Raw genomic sequence first — 24,862 nt, 5'->3', positions numbered from 1 at the left:
TGTCAGATTTTTAATTTTATTTCCTTACGCAGACCTACTATAATCCATGCCTATGTCACCTTACGACTGGACAGCTGCAATGCTCTCTATATGTGAGGCTACAATTTAAATCAACCCCAAAATTAAAGTTGGTGGCAAATGCTATGCTCTTGTTAAGAGGCCTGTCTCAGGAGACGTAACACCAGTGCTCCATGACTCTCACTGTTGCCCTGTTGGTTTCAGAGTGGATTTTAGGATGTTGGTTTTGATTGATAAAAGATGTAGCTACCTGGGACCTACCTGCTTGAGTAATTCCCTCCTTATGCTGTTCCAGCTGCAGTCAGTGGAGGTGCTTAACCTGGGGTCCCTTCAATTTAAAAGCTGCCAGCTAACTATTCTCTTTGAGAGGCCCTCATTTTGGGAACTGTTTTTCTCTCTGGTGTGAAATTACCCCACCTTTTCCACAAGTGCTATCTGAGTTTTGTTTGTTTTTTTCACTCTCTGATTAGTCATTTTCTGGTTTTGAGGGTGTGGAAAAGCTGCTGGTTTTATCTTTTGTATGATTGTATTTTTAATTTATGTACGTGTCTAGATCATGAGATAAGTACTTTTGTATTTATAAATGAGCCATTTCAGATACATTTAGTATAAAGGAAGTACTTGTGATGGGGCCATCGTTTGCTAAGTTAATGAGTCACACAAGTGTAACATTAAATACATTCAGAAATAAACAATATAAATGAATGTCTTGTTTCGTGTCTGATTATGGAATGTCATAAATGGTTCCAGGATTACCTTTTATTTATTTGAGTTGGGAATTGCATCATGAGCAGTGTACGCATCTGCAGACTTGTGATGTGAGAGCGGTAAATAAAGTGGTTTCTAATTCAAATACAGGTGAACCACAGAACAGTTTTATATCTTTACTATAACTAAAGGACTGCTTATTTTTTAATATATAACTTAACATATTTTTTTAAAAGCAGGGAATATTCCTTTTCCTCCCAAGTACATTTACCTTGGACTAGTCGATAGCTACTCACAAGTGACTGTGCAGTGCTCCAGACCTCTCTTTCACGTTTGTTAGGGCTCTCAGGCCTTTCTGTTGCTGATATTATCAAGTGCTCCTTTCCATTGCTTTCGCTATAAAAAGTGCCATGAACCACATACGAGCAGTTTTTAGAACTATGCAAACAGTAAACAAGAGCAAGACCCACCTAAAAATAGGAATAAAACATAATTGGGGAACCCTAGCAATTGAATGATAAAATGTTGAAGTGCAGGCAAGCATATATTAATTAGAATAGATTGGGTTTTTTTGACCAGGCAAGGAAAAAACTACACTACCCTCAGTGCCCCTTGTGGTTTTATGCTGTTGTGGAATGTCCTATATTTAGTGCAAGTGTGTGTCTCTTGAAGGTGAAGATTCTACAGCCCAAGGTAACATCATCTCTTTAGGAAGAAGGAGGTGCTCAGAATGATCGTGTCCTGTGCTGTATTGGGTTTCAGGAATAGGTGCTGGACCTAGGGGTTCTGGGGGTGCTGCTGCACCCCCTCGCTTGAAGTGGTTACCATCATATACAGGGTGTACGGTTTGTTTCAATAGCTCTCAGCACCCCCACTACACAAATTGTTTCAGCACGCTTGGTTTCAGGGATGTCTCCTAAACAAATAGCAATTTAGGACTGCTCAGTTAATCCAGTTGATTACATTTGTTACTGTATTGTTACTTGCAGTGTCTGCTGAGGACCCTTGGTTCTCACTGACTTCAGTGGGAGTTGCACTTTACAGGATCAGGACCTTAATGCTTTTGTTCATTTTGGGAACAGATTGGCCAAATGCTGTGTACATTTAGTCACAAAAAACAGTTTCGTTGGAACAGTTTGGTCTGGTTTTCTAATTTTTGACATCTGCTTTGTTCATATTAAATATTCTGCAAAGAGCTGAATGCTTGTTTGGTTCCTGTCTCCTGTGATGAATGAATCATTTATTTTTATCATTTCTGCACAAGGTAGTGATATGTCATTATAACATTTTGTATTTTCAGAACAATTAATTCACTGCATCTTCTGAAGGTCTCTTTGGCAAAGTGGTCAACCTCAGAATGCATAATATGTGTGCATTGATTTTTTAATCCAGTCCAATAAATTCTGTTTTCTGATTTGTTTATTGGCATGAGCATTCTTGTTCAGATGGTTTAGTAGTCATTGAGAATTACTGTTGGTTTGACTTGATACTACATCCTTTTAAGTATTCAGTTTGTGGGATGACAGAAAGAGGGTTTTCTCCCCCGCACCCCCACTCCATGCTCACCATTCTGTACTGAGGGGCAACCCCCCTCCTCTGCAGATTGGAGGTAGAGCAAAGATTGACAGCCAGCCTGAGGTCAGAGGCACCCTTCTGGAGAACCCCAGAGTTCTCTGCCTCCACTCTTGCGCAGATGCAGACCAGGAGTCTCCTTTTGCAGAACCTTTCAAGATAGCACTACCAAAAAGATAAGAAAAAGCAGCTCTGTTTTGTGTCTGGGGGTTTGAGTCAGGGTTGCTTTGGACCCTGTCCCAGGTGTCAGATTACTGCTGGAATATACCTGTTTTCCACTTCTCTCTTGGCCCACTGCAGATAAGGAGAGAAAAAATAGCTACAAATGCTCCTCAAATTTTACCCTTTCCTGTCCAAGGGCACTAGGACTGGCCTGTCCCAGCTGCAGAGAGGAACCCGCAACCACACCAAAAGGCAACACGGGGGCAGGCCAGGTCCCTCTGTCACCCTTCAAACATAGGACCTAACCTTCTCAGCCAGTGTGAGGACCAGGTCTTTGCTGAACCAGGGTATTAGGCCACGGAGGACCGTCCTACACGTGGTCTTCCAGCCCAGTCCAGGAGGTAGTGCAGGCAGACCCCATAATAGCTGTGGAACCTTTCCTCAGCCTCATGGGATGAACTGTTCATCTCAGTTGGTCCCTTTAGCCATGGAGCAGTAGTAGCTGTATGGGGACCATCACCGTCCTCAACCTCAGTGGCAAAGTGAAGAAGTGGCTCTACTTCTACTATGGGCAGACAGGCGGGCTACATGCCGGTGGAGCCTGTACCGACAAAGGAAGTGGAAAAAATACTTCCCAAAGCTCCTTTCCCTCTGTGGAGACGTTCAGTGGAACACTTGTTGAAGTTCCTCCCTCTACCTAAATTAAAGTGCCCCATGTCCAACAAGATCTCTTATCTAAGGGTGGAGACTTCAGAAATTTGCCGTATGTGAGCAACATCTATCTTGGACAAGTGGGTACTAGAGTCACTTCTACAGAGTTAAGCCATCAAATTGACCAACCCCCAAGACAAGTTCATAGTGTCACCTATGCCAGGGGATGTGGTTTAATTTGGAGAAAAGGAGGAGTATAAGATGGCTAGACCTCAGGGCCATTGCATTAGGCCTCCCCCATTTTCAACTGAGAGTTGATCAACGTTATATACCTATCCACGCATACACTGCTACTGCAATGGCATAGGTCAACCAACAAGGGGAAACGAAGAAGGCAGATTTCGTTCTCTCTTGTTGGTTGACATATGCACTGCAGTGTTGGTGTCTGTGTGCATGAATACTGACTTGCTCAGAACCTCTCCTTCTCTCTTGCTCTATCCACATACAGGGGAGGGAGAACATAGCAGTGGAGTGGCTCAGCAGGAGGGACCTGGACATGAAGAAATGGAGTCTTGAATCCTTCAGTATTTCAGGAGGTGTCAAAAAAGTTGAAAGTTTCAGTCCTAGGCCTTGTCTACACAGAGAGAGCTTTAAACCAGATTAAGTAAAGTTAATCCAGTTTGTAAACTCTTGCATACACACAACGTAGTTCATTGTAGAACACTCTCTCTGCGTTTTTCATGAGTTCTGGAGTCCTTTTTCAGTATGCTCTAAGTTCAGTGCAAATTGATTTAGTTTGGTCTGTTCGTGTTCACCCAGTGCTGCTGTCCACTACTTGGTCAGTCCTCCAACTGCTATCCCACACCACTTTGCAATCAACTGTTACTGACCTGTCTATTTAGATCTGTGCTCTTTCCCATTTAAAAACTGGTGAAGGGCCAGAATTTGCCCATTTGCTCCTAGATTTGAGTATCTTGGCATTACTGTGATATTACTCCAGAGTCCTTACAGCATACGTGAAGCAGCTGCTTGGAGTTGTGCTGAGACCGCTGATCTCTGCCTTCTGGAGAGGAGCATTGGTGCAGCATGCTCGTGTGGCCAGCCACTGGAATAAAGATATTTTTGTGTACATTGCTAAGCAAATGTCTGCAGGGTCAGAACCAGGACACCAACCAGTGTAGGAAAAAGAGCAAACCGCTCAGGAGGACTTGCTTTAGAACCAAGGATACCAGGAAAAGGTCTGACAGTGGAAATGTAACCTTTATATTATTGGAGGAGCTGCATAGCATTTTGATCAGTTACATGACTACTGAACCCAAAAAGGTTATGGTCCCTGCTCCACTATTCTTACTGCAACTGAGGACAAACTGGAAGAGTCGCTGGAGGTAGAAAATGAAGAGGCCAGTGAAGAGCTGTCCCTGGAAAGGCATGATCTCTTTGGGACTGTGGTTAGTGTTCTCAATTAACATGAGGTAGACATTGGCATTGCATGACCATAAAAAAAAAAAAAAAAGACTGTAACTCCCCCCTATAACATGCATTCTTACAGGAAAAGAGCTTTACCTTAGGGTTAGCAAAGCTTTTACTGGCTTTAAACAAGCTTACATAGAAAAAAAACCTGGGAATAATGAATATTTTACACAATCCGAGCAGAACCCTATATATATTTCTCTGCACTTTCACCAGGAGTGCAGGGGAGATAAAGCAGAATCTAAGACTGAAAAATTACTCAATTTTGTTCTGGATATTATGTGGGATAGCTGCATGGTAAATCCCCAAGGTATGGGCAGACAGGCGGTGGCTACATGCCGGTACAATTCCCTTTCACTCTAGTGTTTCTGGGGGAACCATCTTGGTGAATAATGTCACAGTGTATCTTGCTGGTTTGCCCTTTGTCTTTCTGAATAAGGCTATTTTGTCTCCTGGTCACCTGTCTCAGTGTAATGTCATTGAGAGTCAGGGCAACCTAAAGAGGATGTAGAGGGGGTTACTATCCAGCTCGCCCTCAGATGTCCCCCACTATCACCTCCAACACTGTAAGTGCCTCAAAGGCCCAGAAAAACAGGGAACAGAATTCCCATCCCACCCGAAGGCACAACAGCAAACCAAAACAGCATATACTGCAGTCAAAAATCCCAATCTAGCCCTCCTCCACCATGCACACACTGTTTACTGTTAGTGAGGTTCTCCCAAGACTGGGAAGAATCTCAGGGAGGGAAGGTCAGAAATACATATAAAAATGCTATTGTTGTCTCTCCAGAATATGAGCAATGATAGCTTGTGGTGGGATTGGTTTTTGTTTTTTCTTGCTCCAACCATGGTGCCTGCAGTGGCCAGACCCTAAAAGACAGGGTTTTTATCAATAGCTGAGTATTGGCTAATTTGAGGCAGAAGAAATGAAAAACTCAGGATGAAATGTTCAGACCCCATTGCAGACTCCCTCCATCTCCCCATTTTTTTGAGGGGGGGGATGGAGAGGGTAGTACTTCAGGTCAGAGAAAGAAAAAGAAATGGAGCTTTCCAGAGAGTGTGTTGGAGTGGCCAGGGATATATTTACCTTGGGGGAATATAGAAAGACCGTGAGGTTCTTCACAAGATGAGAGCCTGAAGCAGAGGCAGTTGATGCTCTATCTCAGAGGTGACCACAGCACCTACTTTATGCCTTTCCTCTTCTGGAAAGGGCAATAAAAAGAGTCTAAAGGAATAGGCCAGTCCTGCTGATTGCCTCATGCTGGCCTCAGAGACCATGGTTCCTGGACTTAGTGAGGTTACAGCTGGAACCCTCTCTGAAACGACAACCTCAGAAGGAATTTCAGCCCAAGAACTGATCCACTGCCAAAATCTACATTTGCTAAAATTAGCATTGTGAAAGCTGAAAGGGGAGAACTGAGGTATCTGGGATACTCTGAGAGAATTCTGGATACACTTTTGGTATCCTGAAAAGCATCTACCAACAAGATATATTGGATCAGTTGGAATAAATTCTGATACTGGTACTACAAAAGGTGCATTAATACCAAGACAGCCACGGTAAAGGATGTCTTAAGAGTTCCTACAGGATGGTCTACCAAACAGCTTTAAATCCAGTACATTAGGGAGACATGTTGTGAGTGTCCTGACCAAAAATCTGCTTTGGTCCATTACAATTCAAGACCCCATCAAAAGATTCCTTAGCAACACTGTGCACAGGTTTTTGGAGCATGACTTTGGTGCTCGATGCCTTAACCAGATAACTGTTTGAACCACTACTCTGTTTCAGCGTTCTCTCTCTCGCACGCGTGCTCTCTCTCTCTATGTAACTGTCTTTGTAGCAATCCCCTCAGCTAGGAATGTATTGGAACTTGGACCATTGTCTATACCAGGGGTCTCAAACACGTGGCCCGGCAGCCAAGCTCTTCCACACACACACACACACACACACCCCCCCCCCCAATGCGCTGTGTCCACACAGCTGCGCCTACCTCCCATCCCAGCACTTCCCGCTGCCAAACATCTGTTTGGCAGCGCTTAGGACTTTCCAGGAGGGAGTGGGGAGGATCGGGGACTCTGCATGCTCAGGGGAGGAGGTGGAGAAGGTACAGAACGGGGATTTGGGGAAGGGCTTAGAATAGGGGCAGGGAGGGGGCAGAGTTGGGGTGGGGACTTTGGGGAAGGGGTTGGAATGGGGGCAGGAAAGGGGTGGGAAGAGGCGGGGTAGGGGCAGGGCCACGTGTTTGAGACTCCCGTGATAGACTGTTATGGGCACCATCGCCCGGGGTCTCTCTGTTAGGGGTGCTGGGCACCCAAAAGTGTCCGTCCCCGCCATTGCCCAGGGGTCTCTCCATTGGGATACTGGACAGTGTCTGTGATGAAGTGGAAATTTTCTGTAGCATTTTTATAATTCCTAGGCAAGCCTCAGTTTCCCTCTTGACTTTGTGCTGTGACTGGGGGTGTGTGGAAAGGGTTACGCAGTGCAAGAGAGAGTTGGCGCCTATGGTGGGCTGCAGGAAACGGCCTGCAGGCTGCATATTTGAGACCCCTGGTGTAGATCATCTTCAGTGTTACTGACCACATAAGGAGTAGTTACAGGTGTTTATATTTTATGAAAACTCCTCTTCACATTACAGTTCTTAAAAAGTTAATACATTGACGTTTAATAGCATGCTGTATTACTCTTCATTTTTTTTCATTTTTGACTCTACTTTTGTATCGTTGTATGAAAAGGTTTCAGTGATGCGGCCTTCGGGCCAATGCACTAGTTCTCATGTGGCCCTTGTGGTGATTTGAGTTTGAGATCCCTGGTCTGTACAGACTCATGTGTGTATTTTCCACTATGACAAAGGCCCAGATTTTTTAAAGGTATTTAGGCATTACTGCTGTCAATGTTGCAATATTGAAGTCTCAGTTTCAAAGGGGATTTAGGCACTGTATTTTTCTATTCTTATTTTTTTAAACATTACTTCATTTTTAAAGTATCTTAATGTGCTTGGTGCTTACTGGAATTTCAAGATACACATAATCAGTATTTATTCTAAAGAGCTTGTTTTTCACTGTAATTTTTTATTCAAGAGCATGGTATTGATTTTTCATGCAAATTTTCAATGAATAATTTGAATGGATTTTCAAAAAGATGCATTATCTGAGGCCCTGCTGTTTTATCAATTCTAAAGCATTCTGCAGAGAGCAAATCCTGGAACTTGGGGGGAATACAGGATTTGGTTCTGGAAGAACAATGGAGCTTCTTAGAAGTGGTACTAATGTATAACTGTTGGACAGTAGAAAAGAAATTAAGTTCTTATCCATCTCTGTAACCTTTACTGTTAAATTGTATCCATTTAGAGGAAATACCAGCCTTTATTGGGTATGGGCTGCCATTGCTTCTGTATGGCTCTGATTTTATAGTAAAGGCTGCAGAGTGGTTCTCATAAATTTATACTGCTGCTATCCTGACGGTTGGCATGTACTATTTTCACCCCCTCATCTCCAGGAACATAAACAACTGTAGAGGTTCCAATGTGACTGCACCATGTTGTGTTACAGGGAAATCTGCAATTGCTCAGCCCTGGTAGCAGAAAGCATAACACTGCCTGCCCTCTCATTTCTGTTGCAGTTGTTTTTATTTACTGTTTAGCTTGGTTAGTCTTACTCAGAGCACCTGCCCTCCCACTGTTGCCTCTGTGAAGGAAAGGGTTGTTGGAAATGGCACTTTTTGCTGTGTACTTAAAAAATGGTGGAGCTAAGTAAGAAAAAGTGTGAGTGATGGCTATTCATTCTCCCCTGTTTCCAGCCAGGCATCTTAGAAGTATGCTCCAAAAAAACACAGACCAAGCGTGAATGAAGAATGTAAGGAGAAAAGCCACAATGTTTCTTTTCTTTCCAGGAACACATAATAAATATTAGACATCAGGTCTGAGAACTGGGCTTTCACTGATTATTTAAATAGTATTCTCTTTTCTATGCATCTCATCAGCTGGCGCAGAAGTCTGATGTGGGAATTGATGTTGTATGGGGTATGGATTTGGGTTCCATGGATTCAGGGGATGCTAAGTGTCCGTCTGCTTACTCTTCCCCACCTCATGAAAAGCAACCAAATCTTAGTACTTAATCTCAGAAGACAAGGTATTCTGAAGAGAGAGGTCAGATTGCTTTCATGTCCTCATCAAACACAGTTGAATTTGATTTGGAAGACAGTTTACAGGAATGAAATTAGTTATATGATTGATACATAGCAAAGTTATTTATTTATTGTAAAGTCCTCAGCAAGCTGAGATTACTCTAGTGTTCCTTTTTAAAAATTTCTAAAACAGAGGATAAAAATGCTTTTCTTATACCAGAACTTCTGCAACTTTTTATGATTATGGTGAAGTGTAGTCCTGAGAAGTGTAGCTCTCTTAATAGGCTCACTCTGAAACTTTACAATAGCCAACTAAAACAAGTCCAGAAAAATGTTCTTATAAAAATAGCCCATTCTGTTCTCTAGAGATACAATAGAAAAGAAAGAGTTAGGAAAAATGAGATTAAGGAAATTGTTGGTATTTGTAAAGTGGTTGTCTCTTCCAAAGCATAAGATAAGACTCTTTCACAGATTGCGAAATCTGGCCCAGTTTTAAGCACCTGAGAACACTTTGACTGGGGACCCTCTCAACTAAGACTGCTTAAATGAAGTATATTATCTGGTTTTTGTGGAAGATCTGAGAGCTTCTCTTTTAATGTTTACAAAAGACCACAGGAACTGTTTAAAGCAACAATTTTTAGAGGCCTGTTTAGATGAAGACGTGGGAGTTGGCAGATTTTAACAAAATTCTAATGCCTCAAGAGGGGAGAGAAAAAGATGAACGGAATATAGAAGGTTTCAGAGTAGCAGTCGTGTTAGTCTGTATTCGCAAAAAGAAAAGGAGTACTTGTGGCACCTTAGAGACTAACAAATTTATTTGAACATAAGCTTTCGTGATGAAGTGGAATATAGAAGGTATTCCAAAGACCAGCCAAACAGCTCAGGCAAACCAGACTTTAGAATGTCTATTGCCACAGCTCGGCAACCAAAACTTTGAGGTCCAGTTGGCTCAGATCCATTTGATTGTAGGAAGATTATACATCATTTATTTTAGAACAGGGTTGCCATGTCCTCAGACAAGTGGACACTCAAAATTACAGAGAATATATTTACATTCTGCATTTTAGATGAACCAGTTTCTTATTTTCATGCAAAGTTTTGTGGCAGAAGAACCAGGCGATAAAGCCAGCAATGTGAAAATGCTGAGAGAATGTTTTAGATATTCGATCAATACCCCCCCTACTTCTCTTGTGAATGTATGCACAGGACCTTATTTTTGAATTAATTTAATTACCAAAAAATTTCATCCTGTGTTGGACTGCTTGTCTCTATCTCCCTGTTTTTCCATCCTGCCATTCGCTAAATCCTCCCAGGATATCAGATGAAACTTCCCACCCGTTTACAGTTGGGGAAAGGGAGTAAAGTTCCAAGCAATGAGTCTTTTCAAGGCTCTTTCTTGATGGCTTGTTTTATTGTCCGCAAATCAGTTGCTCCAAGAGGGGCAGGGAAAGAGGCAACTTAAAAATACTGCAAAAATTTCTCTAAGCTATACCAGCATGAAGGGTCTAGAAGAAGAGAGGACACCCTTTGATCCAGCTTTTCTTCCTTTTATACTCCACCCTCAGCAGTCATGTGACAGGCGGGGACTTGCTACCCTTCTACAGACTGCATCACCTATATCTTGTCACATAATCTCAATGGCAACCTTAATTCTGGCATTTTCTGACTTTTGAGTACTTGACTTTGAAACCTTAATCTTTTATTATTGTTTGTGTGTAAAATATATATATTGCTCTCTTCTTTTTCCTCTGATTTATAAGGATGTTCAGTTCTACTGTTTCAATCAAATGTTCTTTAATCGTGACCCAGCAATTTAGATAATCAGGTGCTCTATGTAGCCTTTTATTGTAATAGAAATAATGGCAAAAATAACACAAAAAAACCTCCAAATCTCAATAAGTCAAACCAGCCATCAGTGAAGTTGATCATAATTGTGGGAAGACAGCCAAATGTATTTGTATGCATTCATGGTCATTGGATGCCATTTTAAAAAAGGACATTGCATTCAGTATTTACCTTTTATCTTTTATCATTGGTATTTGTGATATTCTCTATATACATAGAATTGGAAATACTGTAGTAAACGTAGCTGCTGCGTGCAGATGGTAGATGTCCAGTTTTTAATGGAAGCCTGTGTACATTTATTCTACATGAGCAGAGAAAATTTGTACCAACATTTTCTTCTTCTTTGCAGATCCTTAGAGTTCTGCAGACTACTGTTGCTTTGGCATAAAACTGTATGTTACATAACTGCAGAAGTGGATTTATGATTGCGGAAGCTGGAGCACTGTCATACTCAGAAAAATGAAATGAAAAATTAAGTTTCTTCCCAAAGTCGTGAGTCTTTCATGGGTGTTAAATAGCACTGATTTCATCTTACAGATAGGACTTCACAGTGTACATTATATTACCAGCTCCAAAGCAGCAGCAGGAATTTTGGAGGGCACCTGAATTTCAATAAACAATCTGGCAACCATTGTCACTTTCAAAACTGTCTTTAATTAATGTGCAACTGAACTGGGTGAAAGTGCCACACTAGAAACTTTGAGCTGGAGCGGCTGCTGCATAATTGTTTTTTCCTTTCTTTATTACTGTACTTTGTGTGTGTGTGTGTGTGTGTGTGTGTGTGAGAGAGAGACTGACTGACTGACTGGATTATCAGAAGCCTTACAAAACTTTATTATTCCTTTGTAAATCTGTTTTCTCAACACCCCAAAAATTTCTCAAGCCTCTTGCATCCACTAATCTGGACTGATGAATGTGATAGCATGAGGATACCATATTTTCCAAAATTAGTATTTGGTTGCATTACAGTAGAAATAGAGTCCTTGCCAAGAGTGTTTTGTACTCGTGGTAAGGAGAACATCTTTGGTATTTTATCACGGTCATCGTTGGAAAAACAAGGTTCCGTTATTTTCTTTTGTCTGTAGAAGTATCATTTTGAGATTACAGAGTGAAGGCAGCATGAAATGTTACGCAAAAGTGAGCAAAACAGGGCTGCTAATCTCGTGATTACTCAGAAGCCAATAATGTTGTAGTTTCGTATGTCCTACTTCTACTGTGTGGATGTGATACTCCATGGGAGTACCCAGAGTTATGAGACACCTCTCTATCACCTGCCCATAGTGTGAGGGAAATTTGCAGCTACCAGGGGTCAGTTCCCTGACACCACTGGCCACAAACAGCATAGGCACATCCCTCTCCACCTACACGAGCTCCTCTGTCCTATTTTTGCAGGTTAGTGATCGGCAAATTCCAACCCCCAAGTCCTTCGAGCAACTCCCTGCAGTATCTAGCCCAGAGGTGGGCAAACTTTTTGGCCCAAGGGCCACATCGTCATTGCAAAACTGTATGGAGGGCCGGGTAGGAAAGGCTGTGCCTCCCCAAAGAGCCTGGCCCCTGCCCCCTTCAGAATCCCCGACCCATCCAAGGCTCCTTGTCCCCTAACCACCCCCCAGGACCCCACTCCCTATCCAACCCCCCCTGCTTCCTGTCGCCTGACTGCCCTGACCCCTATCCAACCCCACCCCCACCCCCAGAGAGGCTCCCCCGAGACTCCCACGCTTATCCAAACTCCCCTGTCCCCTGACTGGCCTCCGCCCCCAGAACCTCCGCCCCATCCAACCGCTCCCTGCCCCCCAGGATCCTTTGCCCCCTATCCAGCCCCCCCTTTACCATGCTGCTCAGAGCAGCAAAGCCCTGCTCCCCGGCCAGAGCCAGCCACGACAACGCCGCGCTGCCCGGTAAGAGCAGCGGACCAGAATGCTGGCAGCGTGCTGAGGTTGCAGGAGAGTGGGGACAGACCAACATCTGTTGCACTGCCCACTGCAAACCAAGATGACACATACACTCTCTAAAAATAGAAAAGGGGGGGCGGGGCAGGAGTTATGGTCCAAATCTTCAAAAGTGTTGGTGATCTTTGTGTACCTCAATTTTTGGGTACCCAGTTTTCACAAAGTTCTGAATAAGCATCCTCTGAAAATCAGTCACTTTTAAGAGGCTTCAGGTGAATCATCCAGAATTACTAGTCACTTTTGAAAACATAATCGTATATGCGGTTTCCCGTTTCCTACTAACCTCTTGTGTATTTCACCTGTCTATCCCTATAATATGAGTTCCTCAGGTTAGGGACCTACCTTTCTTGTTTGTCTTGAAAGATCCTAGCATACTGCAAGTACAATCATAAGCAATACATAATAAGCATAGAAAATGATTAATATTAAAATTATAATGTAATGTGACTCTTGAACAGCATATGTATTTGTAGAAGCTAAGAAAAAGACCATCAATACTCAAGCTTCAGGCATAATCAGGTCACCTGCAGGCGTCAAGAGGAACGTGAGCATTGCCCAGTTGGCTAAGTGTGTTCAGGATATTTGCCTGGCACTAAAACAAGTGTTGGTCACTGCTAGAGGCAGGATACTAACTGGTGGCGTCTGAAAGTGAGAAGACCCACACAACTGCCTGGCCTCAGTTAGCAGCAGTGAATAGAGTTCATACTGACCAAAAGGGTAGGCAAAGTCTAGCCTGCCTTCCCAGAGAAGCCTCCACTGCAGTGGCTTGATCTAGTTTGGCAAATGGTCTCTTTTAAAAATTTCAGTAATAGAAGTAAATAAAAGATAAGTCTTAGGGCAAACCTGATGAATTCCCCTACAATGTACATATCTTACAGGAGGCAGATTTATGGCCCAATCCCTGGCATAACTCTCAATAGAGAGGGCTACAAAACTGTTGACATAAACGTTCTCCGCACCCCGATCACCAGATGTCATTCCTCACTCTCTCTCCCCATCTCCCCCACCCCCAAAAAAGAGTTCAAATACCACTTCTTCCATTGATCAGATGGGCAGCAGCATAACGGAGAATATTAAAAAGCATCTTATTTTTATCAACGGTGAACCAATCTTTTATTAAATCCTGTCTGGTTCTTCAACAGTTGGGAGACGTGCCACTCAAGCCCCTTCTCTAAGGCTGTAGTAACGATATTTTGCATCCACATTTTGGAACAATCCTGTAGTTTTATCTTCACCTTGTATATGAGTGATACAGTAAAGGTTTCACTTGCAGTGCTTAGAATTAGTTGATGTATCTGAAAGTAATGAAGCAATTTAACAACAAAGATGACAAATGAGAGAGTCACAGAAATGACCCCAGTTTCTTTTGGAATGAAGCAACTGTCTCTTTTTATTTTCACTAAATTGAGTTAATAATCTTGGTTAGAAAATTACCTCTTCCGCTTGGATTACAAGAACATTGATAATTCTATGAAAATCTTAAATTAACTGGCCAGTTTGAGAACATTTTGTTCATTATCCATCAAAAGAAGAAGAAATTCTCCCCATATTTTTTCTTTTTTTTAGCAGCTTTCCAGAGATGATGGTGATCAGTTATTTTTCAAAAAAAGATTTAAATGGAGAAAATGTTAAATTCTGTTCCCCCACCCAATCCAATAATTTCTAAACTTAGTTAGGACGTTCTAGTTCCTCTTAAAGAGTGAAAACAGGAACTGCTTATGATGTCAGCAGCCACATGAGCCTACAACAGCCTTTCATACTTCACTGGAACAAGGAGCTCTGCTGTAAAGGAACACACAATATTTTTTCAGGGGGGTTTATGAAACTACTGAACACATACATCATTAATTTTTAAAAATGTATATTTTAAAAAAGGAGTAGATTTCATGATACACACACTTTAAAATCGGATTATCCCACTTAGCATTTTGCTTCCCCTCCAGCCTCTCTTCAGCTCTGGAATTATTATAGCTGCTAATGGTCCTGTGATCCTCCAGAATTAGGGTTTAATGCTCTATATCTTTTTAGGTTGAGTTACAAACCGTTGAGATGGTGTGCAGCACTGGGCCTAGTTCTAACAGCAATCCTGAACTATCAAGGACAGAAAAAAATATGTTTCCAATCTTAATGGTCATGAGATATACAATATTGAAATAGTCACTGTTCCCCTGGACCAATAGAGGTATTTTGGAACTTCCAAGACTTAAAAGAGCAACTCCCAGACCTCGGACCAAATTTACACTACCTGTTCCTGACAGCAAATCTTCCAGTTGCATGACAGTGTTCCTACATGTCGTCAAGGTTGACAAATGAATTTGAGTTTAGGAAAAATAGAAAGTCTTTGGCTCCCTTCCCACTCCTGTGTCCTGTTCGCTCCCTGTCTCACGGCTGACCCAGACAGCATCTTTTCATGGTGTTACATGATCTCCATTTTGCTTCTGCACTACATTTACTTCTGATATGTTTATTATATACAAAAAAAGCTGGGAGTGGGGAACTAGTTATAAGAAGCATTGTGGGAGTAGACCCAGTTTCAGAGTAGCATAGAGAAATGTAATATAGCCTTGAATAAGGAAATCCTCTTACTCTTCCACTGATGCAAAGTATGAAGCAAATTTAAAATGCCTTTAGTATATGGAAAAGAATGAGAGCGAGAGAGCATCAGAAGATCAGTATCCCATGAGTTTCAACTTAACCATTATTGAGTACTAGTAGCTGAAAGCCCATGCTGTTGCACAGATGTGGCAGTTGGGCCAAGTAATCCACCATCTGTGTAGTCTCTCTCAAACAACCAATGAAATTGTTGCATGCAAATTACTTGTAGAATAAAGGTGGTGATTGGTTGAGTTACCTCTGCTATCACAATGGTTTAGGACTCTTGGGCGTGGAATAAATATATGCTATACTACAGCTGTACTCTGTACGGGTGTAATTTGTAAAGTCAAAATGACTGTGAACAAACTGGATAGTAAGACTATGAAAACCCATAATATTTCAGCCTGGTGATATTTTAACAAAAAGCTTTCAACCTAGCTTGTAGCTGTTTCCATCACCTCGCATTGATTCCAGGCATTCTAGGCTTCAGAGTGACACACAGAGTGACAATTCTGGAATCTTCTTATATAGATACGAAACTTCATATTCTAATATCGGAAACAAGTATGCTATGTTCCCTTCTGTCAGATTGAAGGATAGTGAAGCATGATCAAGACACAGTAATGAGCTATTTCCAATTTAGGGGAAATATATAGCAAGGAAGCACCTATACGACAACAAGTTCTTGATTTAAGTTTTATAAAAATATTGTTTGGATTGCTGAGAGAAGTCTTAAATTATTTATTTATTCTTTGTTAAATTATGACAGTGTGTTTGTTGCAGTACGAGGCAAAATACAGAAGGTTCCGGTGCCAAGGAATTTACAATTTCAAAACTCTGTTGCTTGTCAGTGAAATTAATTAAAAATGTCCCATTAATCCTACTGATCCTGTCCAGCATGGAGGCCTTTGTGCACCTGTCTTCCAAAACATGAAATTATATATTGTGTTCCAGTCCTCTCTTTCATGCTAACTCTTAATTATCAGAAATCACACCTTTAAAAGTGTGTAGACATTTGATTAATATGACTGTTGAAATACCTGAAATACAATGGATAATACGTATGATCTGATTACATTTTGATTCATAGTCATGCAGAGCATTGGGGGCAACTTAGGTCCTTACTTTACTTTTATTAACTATATAGCTTAATGGGTCTGCTTGGTTCAGCTTCCTCTGTCCTGCAATCTTTTGTTAATTCTCCACTAACTTCGTAGAAATCAAAACCTGACTGGCATACAGTACTGTTCCCCAGCCTCCCCACTCGCTTTTTAACACTGAATTATTTTTGAATTAATATTTTGCTTTGGAATTTAAATGGGAACCAAACAGGCCGCTGTATAGGTGTCTAAATGTGACCCATCTATTATTTATACATCTAGAAAAATTCAGCAAGTGTGTTTTTAAGGGCCTGCTTTTTGTATCTAAAGCTGTAAAGGGTACAGGACCATCTCCCTACAGAACTGCCAACTGCCCTGCTTCCCACATTGAGGTTAAAACATTTGGTTCCAATGATTGTCTGATAGTATAATTTAGAGGATAGAAAAGCAAGGTCTCCTTTTTTGAGAGCCCACAGTTTTGGAATATTCTCCTATTTAATGTACGACAGAATTAATTTGTGGCATCCTTCCCAGGAAGACTGAGGATTTATTTTCTTTCCCATCTGTGTGAATGGGGGAAGGGAGTTGGAATATGTGATGGTTATTTTGGTGTGCTTGGGATAGAACTGTTTGTGTTTATAACAGTGGTTCTCAAACTATGGTCTGTGGACTACCAGTGTTACATGGAACTTTTCCTGGTGGTCTTCAGAATGGAATATTTATACAATCAAGTAGTACAGGGACTGTTAGGTTGGGAAGAGAGTTGAGGTGAAACTTATCCCCTTTTAAATCTATTGAACTCCCATTCAGAGGGGCCAAGATTTCACCCACAGTCTTTAAGAGGATATTTCTCTTGCCAAGTAACTTGCAGAAATAGTGGTGGTAGCGGTGTTCCTCTTTAATTATGTATCTCTGTATATTTAATGCTCTCATCATTAGGTTATCTCTCTAGCACCAAAACATCTGATAAGTGACTGTAGAAATGTATTTTGCAGAATGTAGAAGCTGAAGTTGTAGCATACAGTGATTCTAGGATTTCTTTGAGTATTGGCCCATGTTTTGCCATTTGGTAGCTATTGTCTGTTCTATTGTTAAGACACGCCAGGGCTTTTAGGCATGAGCTCTTAAATAAAAAGTAGTTATATTATTTTTATTTCTTTCAAAGGTTTCTCAGTTAATTTATCAAAGATCAGGTTCCTCAGTGCTTCTAGAGTCTAATTAATAGCTTGTAATAGTAGAAAAATGCTGCTTTCTATTTAGTGCTCAGTCCTGTGAGGTGCTGCATACCTTCCTCTCCTGTTGAAGCCAGCGTGAGGTGAGGGTGCTCAACACCATGCAGGATCAAGTCCTTAAGTCATTAGTTCTAGAAGCCTCAAGATATTTTCAGAAATGCTACTCTTGCAGGGGCGTGTGTTGATATTAATATAGATGTGAAGAAATGGTTTAGTTTCTTAAGTAAATGAGAGCTCATTTTGCAACTGATTTCTATAGATACTGTATTCTCTAGTCACTCTATGGCACAGTAATTGGCATAATATTTCATAATAACTTTTTCAGGTTGGTACACAAGGAATGAGTGTCTGTGTGACAGTGATGGCGACATTGTAGACTATCCACAAGAGGACTACATGCCCCACCTCCCAAGCTGGAGGTAAGTTGTATGGTCTGCTGCGGAGAGAGAGAGAGTGAGTCTGCAAACATATATAATGAGATAATTTATAATGATATATATTGATATAGATAATTATATCAGGCTTACTTCTTAAATACAAACCTTTTTATGTTTTTGACAATGTTTTTTGATACCCCTGCACGTTATGGGTCGACTCCTCACTTCCTGCTTACAGCCGTAATAAATGGGGTCTGATGGATGTTCCAGGGAGATGGAATTCCCTCTCTTGACCATACAGCTAGTTGCCGAGATGCTGCAATAGACAGTGATGTCTGCTGCCCTGGCATTCACTCCCCTCTCAAATGTGGGTTTTGGCCAGTAAATTCATTTTTGTAAATAAATAATGTTGATATTCTCTGCTGCCTTGAGAAGATTTATACATGTTGTCATACTCTCTCATATTCTTGAAATTGTAATAGTCTGTTAGTACTTAATTATCTGTTGAGGACACTTGGGCTACACTCATTAGTTGTCAGTAATATGACTCATAAGTAATGACTAAAAAAGAATATTTGTCACCTCAAAAAAATTAAGAGAAAGGCATGAGAATTCTTACAGTATGCAACACAAACCAGCGCTATTCATAAACAGAGAGCTGCCTAACCCAGTTTTATACTATACATACAGCAAAAATATCGTGCATTCTCTTCTCTCTGTATGTGTTATAGAAGCACCTGCTCACTGTGTTAAGTGTTAGTGAGATGTACATTCCTGTTTTTATCTAAAAGTAGATGGCTTATCAGTGTGAAGAATAAACCATGTTTATGCCCTTGGAATATTCTATGTAGGTTTTGTTTAGTTTCTCTTCCTATTAAAAATTATGAAGTCTTTTTGAAACTTTGCTATGGCTGAAATCTCTCCTTGGCAGGCTGATCTTTTGTGGTTGACTGGAATCCAAAAAAAAAAAAAAAAAAAGTTCATCTGCAAAAATTTGGTAGGGAGGTGTATTCTGAGACTTTCTGGTCCAACGGATCGGGTATTTTGGAGGCAATACTGAATTTTGGATTGTTCTTAACCATTATTTGTCATAACTTGAAAATTTGTGTGCTGCTGGTTACGGATGGAGAAAGTTTATGCACTGTAAAAACAAACAAAAAAACACCCCACAACAAAAGAAGAGAAGTACTTGTGGCACCTTAGAGACTGACAAGTTTATTTGGGAATAAGCTTTTGTCGGCTAAAACCCACTTCATCGGATACATGCAGTGGAAAATACAGTAGGAAACACACACACATACACATACACACACACACACACACACTCTGGAAAAAATGGGTGTTGCCATACCAACTGTAACAAGATTAATCAATTAAGGTGGGCTATTATCAGCAGGAGAAAAAAAAACTTTTGTAGTGATAATCAGGGTGGCCCATTTCAAACAGTTGACAAGAAGGTGTGAGTAGCAGTAGGGGAAAAATTAGCATGGGGAAATAGTTTTTACTTTGTGTAATGACCCATCCACTCCCAGTCTTTATTCAAGCCTAATTTAATAGTGTCCAGTTTGCAAATTAATTCCAGTTCTGCAGTTTCTCGTTGGAGTCTGGTTTTTTTTTTTTTTTTTTGGAGAATTGCGACTTTCAGGTCTGAAATTGAGTGACTGGGGAGGTTAGTGTTCTCCGACTGGTTTTTGAATGTTATAATTCTTGATGTCTGATTTGTGTCCATTTATTATTTTGCTTAGAGATTGTCCGGTTTGGTCAGTGTACATGGCAGAGGGGCATTGCTGGCACATGATGGCATATATCACATTGGTGGATGTGCAGGTGAACAAGCCTCTGATGGTGTGGCTGATGTGATTAGGTCCTATGGTGGTGTCCCTTGAAAAGATATGTGGACAGAGTTGGCAATGGGCTTTGTTGCAAGGATAGATTCCTGGGTTAGTGTTTTTCGTGTGTGGCTGCTGGTGAGTATTTGCTTCAGGTTGGGGGGCTGTCTATAAGCGAGGACTGGCCTGTTTCCCAAGATCTGTGAGAGTGAGGGATCATCCTTCAGGATAGGTTGTAGATCCTTGATGATGCGCTGGAGAGGTTTTAGTTGTGCGCTGAAGGTGATGGCTAGTGGCGTTCTGTTATTTTCTTTGTTGAGCCTGTCCTGTAGTAGGTGACTTCTGGGTATTCTTCTGGCTCTGTCAATCTGTTTCTTCACTTCAGCAGGTGGGTATTGTAGTTTTAAGAACGCTTGATAGAGATCTTTTCGGTGTTTGTCTCTGTCTGAGGGATTGGGGCAAATGCGGTTGTATCTTAGAGCTTGGCTGTAGACAATGGATCGTGTGATGTGGTCTGGGTGAAAGCTGGAGGCATGTAGGTAGGAATAGCTGTCAGTAGGTTTCCGGTATAGGGTGGTGGTTATGTGATCATCGCTTATTAGCACCACAGTGTCCAGGAAGTGGATCTCTTGTGTGGACTGGTCCAGGCTGAGGTTGATGGTGGGATGGAAATCGTTGAAATCATGGTGGAATTCCTCAAGGGCTTCTTTTCCATAGGTCCAGATGATGATGATGTCGTCAATGTAGCATAAGTAGAGTAAAGGCGTTAGGGGACGAGAGCTAAGGAAACGTTGTTCTAAGTCAGCCATAAAAATGTTGGCATTCTGTGGGGCCATGCGGGTACCCATAGCAGTGCCACTGACTTGAAGGTATACATTGTCCCCAAATGTGAAATAGTTGTGTGAGGGGACAAAGTCACAAAGTTCAGGCACCACATTTGCCGTGACATTATCGGGGATACTGTTCCTGACGGCTTGTAGTCCATCTTTGTGTGGAATGTTGGTGTAGAGGGTTTCTACATCCATAGTGGCCAGGATGGTGTTTTCTGGAAGATCACCAGTGGATTGTAGTTTCCTCAGGAAGTCAGTGGTGTCTCGAAGATAGCTAAGAGTGCTGGTAGCGTAGGGCCTGAGTAGGGAGTCGACATAGCCAGACAATTCTGCTGTCAGGGTGCCAATGCCTGAGATGAAGGGGCGTCCAGGATTTCCAGGTTTATGGATCTTGGGTAGCAGATAGAATACCCCTGGTCGGGGTTCTAGGCATGAGTCCGTGTAGATTTATTCCTGTGCTTTTTCAGGGAGTTTCTTGAGCAAATGCTGTAGTTTCTTTTGATAACCCTCAGTGGGATCAGAGGGTAATGGCCTGTAGAATGTGGTATTAGAGAGCTGCCTGGCAGCCTCTTGTTCATATTCCGACCTATTCATGATGACGACAGCACCTCCTTTGTCAGCCTTTTTGATTATGATGTCAGAGTTGTTCCTGAGGCTGTGGATGGCATTGTGTTCCGCACGGCTGAGGTTATGGGGCAAGTGATGCTGCTTTTCCACAATTTCAGCCCGTGCATGTTGGCGGAAGCACTCTATGTAGAAGTCCAGTCTGTTGTTTCGTCCTTCAGGAGGAGTCCACGCAGAATCCTTCTTTTTGTAGTGTTGGTAGGAAGATTTCTGTGGATTAGTGTGCTGTTCGGAGGTGCGTTGGAAACATTCCTTGAGTCGGAGACGTCAAAAGTAGGATTCCAGGTCACTGGAGAACTGTATCATGTTCGTGGGGGTGGAGGGGCAGAAGGAGAGGCTGTGTTCACGAAGCCTTCTGTGTAGTGTTGTGAGCACGCAGTCTTCTCCAACAGAAACTGCGCTTTCCCCTCGGATGTTATCCTACTACCATGGAGAAGGCTCTCTGGGCTGCACCTGGCATAAAAATTTATGTGCAGCATTGTATAAACGTGTGCTGTTTATGTGCAACTGGTGATGGTTAAAATGTTCCTCATCAGCACCTGCACTTCTGTCCCCTCAAATCAGCCCTTCCTCCCCCCCCCCCAAGCATTAAATCTTAAAACATTAATACACAATCTTTGGTGGGGAGCCGTTAGGTTAGGGAGAAAGATGGGTTGAGAGGGCAGCGCTAAGCGTGCAGTATAATGATGATGTATGTAGATGCCTGTGTGTAGTAGTAGCTCTAACTGCTTCGCAACAAGTTGGAGTGTGGAGAGTGTGATCATTCCCGTCCACAAAACGATAAACATCCCAAGAACACACACATGTATTTTCTTTTTTTTTCAATTGTATCCAAAAAAGTACAGACATTTGTAAATCTGTTCATTCACACTGAATTAAAGTTCACGAGATGAGGATGACAAATGAGAGCATTCAGGATAAACCAGTCTGCTAAAATATTAAGGAATTGATGGACCACTGAAAAAAAAGGGAGAGGGCAGAATGAAAGTTAAACTAGATACCTACTAAGTAGGATTGCTTGTGACAGATATGTGCTGTTACCATTTGATGATTTGGACAGCTTGCTTTGTCTTAGCAATTACTAAAAGTCCATATAGAAGATGAGTAAATGACTGTGTACACAGAGGTGATTGGTGTAACCACTCTTGTGATTTTGTCACTTTAACAAGCACACTAGCCTTGCATATTACTACTCAGACACAATGCTGTATCTTCAATCCAATAGTAGACTTCTTCATTCCACACCTATGTAAAGATAATATGGAATAAAACGAGCCCTGATGTTGTGTAGCAGAGTTGGAGCTGCTATGTTAATTCTGAATCAGAATTAAATCATACTATACCCTGTCTTCCCACATCCCTACAACTAAGTGCTAGCACTTGGATTCTAAGCCACCACTTCCTTTCACTTGTGTTATCAGACATAGTAGAGCCATCTGTGATATCTGCAGGAGTTTGTGACTTAGAGTTCAGTATACATGTGTATGTTGTCTCTGACTAGCACATTGGGAACACTAGAAATGAGTCTCTTCCTCATAGCTTAATCTCTGGTTAAAGACTATACCTGAGTGCTGTGTGTGGCCAGCTCTGTTTGTGTGTGTTTGTGGGTGGGTATAAAGGAGAGGTTTTGGAAAGCACACCTTCATTAGTGAAGTGAAGTGATTTTACTAGAGAACTGTAGAATCACTATAATGGGATGAAAAGAAGGAAAAGTGGGATGAGATGAAGCAATCCAAGTGCTATGGAACAGCCCAACTGCTACAACTGTTCATAAGAACTTTTCCTCATTAAGTTATTGTTACATCAAAGGAAACTGCAAAAGTTGAGTAGAATGCACTTAAACTGTTTCTCTTTCACTTCCCAGGTACCTGCCATAGTGAATCTATTGTTTTCCGTTAAGATTTGTGTTTTGGTCTTTTTCAAAGATGTGAAGCAGCATCAATCTGAAATTGGAATTGCAAGCAGACCAGAGGGAATTAGTTCTTGTAATGTAAATGGACAAGCTGAATAATAAATTCTAGCAATTTTTTTTCATACTTGGAATATCTCAGGGTCTACAAGTTTATGGTTTTTGTGCCTGTAAGATCAGGATAAAGGTGACCAAAAATGGGGGATCAGCAGTTGTACAAACCTAACCACACTGCCAACAGCAATGAGAATTTGTATTACCAACCACACCCAATGAACTCTCTCCCCCCTATAAATCACAGCTATGGAACATCAGGCATGGACGCTTCTCAGGCTTCTCCCCTCTCTCCCCAATTCCCCCAGGATTCCAGAGACAGTATAGCTTTGAATGTAGGTTCAAAAAACATTGGGTCAGTGGACTCCTCTAGACAAACAAGTTGGACACATACTGGCTCAGGAAACCACGTCCCAGTAAGGAACAATCAGAATGCAATGTGGAGCCCGTTAGGGCAGAGTGAATCTGCTGATGGATACCAATATTCCTATTCTCAAGGCAATGAACTTCGGTCACAAAAACTTACTAGTGGAGTTTTACATAAATTGGACTCCTTTACACAAGTATTTGCTAACCAAAATTTAAGAATTCAAGTCAACAATATGGCTCAGGTCTTGCATGCTCCGTCTTCAGTGATGGATAATGCCAGTGACAGTGCACTTAGACAGCTGCTGTCTCAGAAGCCTGCTGTTGAGCAACAATCTGTAACTTCCACCGTGCAAAGATATCAGCAGGGGCAACAGCAAGTACACCAGAATTTTGCAAGCACTCAACAAAAGCAGCAAATGCAAGTCATGCAGCACCAACAACAGTTGTATTATGATTACCAGCAACACTTATCTCAGCTACAGATGCATTCTGCCATGCAACAAGGACAACCACATGTGCAACAAATGCAGTCTCAGCAGCTGTTACCGCAACAGATACAACAGTTGCAGCAAACTCAATATTATATGCCGCAACAGCCACAGCAGGGACAGCAGCGGCTCTCAATCCAAGAGATCCAGCAGCAGCAGCAACAAAGTCGGCAGCAACAGCAGCGGCAGTGTCCAATGCAAATAGCTCAGTATTATCAAACACAACCAGTTATGCAGCAGTTACAGTTGCAGCAGCAGCAGCAGCAACAGATGCAGCTGCATCTTCCTACCTATCATAGGGATTCCGACCCCAAAACGGTGCATGAAACACACCAGTACTCCCAGGATCAAGCTCATTCTGTACAGCTTATACAGTTGGGAACAATGCCTCAGTATTTCTATCAGGATACACAGCAGCAGTATAGGCATTTGTACCCACAAAGTGCATTGCAACAGCAGCAGCAGCAAGACGACACCGATCAGCAAAAGCAATACCAGAACGACAGCAGGTCTCAAGCTCTGATGAACTCCCATGTTGGCCTGGGTATGGCAGAGGCAATGGAGGATACTGCACGGCAGGAAATTAATTCTGTAGGTAACGCTGGCCCTCATCGAACTCTTTTAGCACCATCGGGTGTCCATCTAAATAACAAAGGGTCCCAACAAGAGTCTCCTAGTGCTGTTTGGCCTCAGGTACGTAATGATTTAGATTTCCATTCATACAGGCCTGTTTTGGACAATGACTGTACTACACCCAAATGAAATAACTGCAGGGGATTCATTCAGTGGGTCAGGGCATGGGCATAGCCCTGGGACTGGAAATGGGTCTTCCACTTCTCGGTCACTGATTTGCTCTCGGCTGAGTTATTACCAGCAGATGGCTATTCACTGGCCAGTGTAAAATGAGTTTGGCAGCGTCAGTCCTGTTCCTGATGGACAGATATCACCAGCTCAAAA

General features: G+C 41.9%; 1 protein-coding gene across 8 annotated transcripts in view; it reads left to right on the top strand.

Moving 5' to 3' along the window:
- TRERF1 (transcriptional regulating factor 1) overlaps positions 1 to 24,862 on the top strand; it is a 143,019-nt gene that overhangs the window by 80,680 nt on the left and 37,477 nt on the right. For all 8 annotated transcript variants that reach the window (XM_077813825.1, XM_077813824.1, XM_077813822.1 and 5 more), the window contains exons 3-4: positions 17,751 to 17,844; positions 22,950 to 24,598. In XM_077813825.1, the coding sequence (XP_077669951.1) occupies positions 23,192 to 24,598 (1,407 nt within the window). In that variant the 5' untranslated portion in view covers positions 17,751 to 17,844; positions 22,950 to 23,191. The remainder of the gene's footprint in view (positions 1 to 17,750; positions 17,845 to 22,949; positions 24,599 to 24,862) is intronic.

The sequence above is a fragment of the Eretmochelys imbricata genome, chromosome 3 (assembly GCF_965152235.1).
Source record: "Eretmochelys imbricata isolate rEreImb1 chromosome 3, rEreImb1.hap1, whole genome shotgun sequence".
Classification (NCBI taxonomy): Eukaryota; Metazoa; Chordata; order Testudines; family Cheloniidae; genus Eretmochelys; species Eretmochelys imbricata.
Note: the sequence above shows the minus strand (reverse complement) of the source record. Positions and strands in the feature narration are given on the sequence as shown.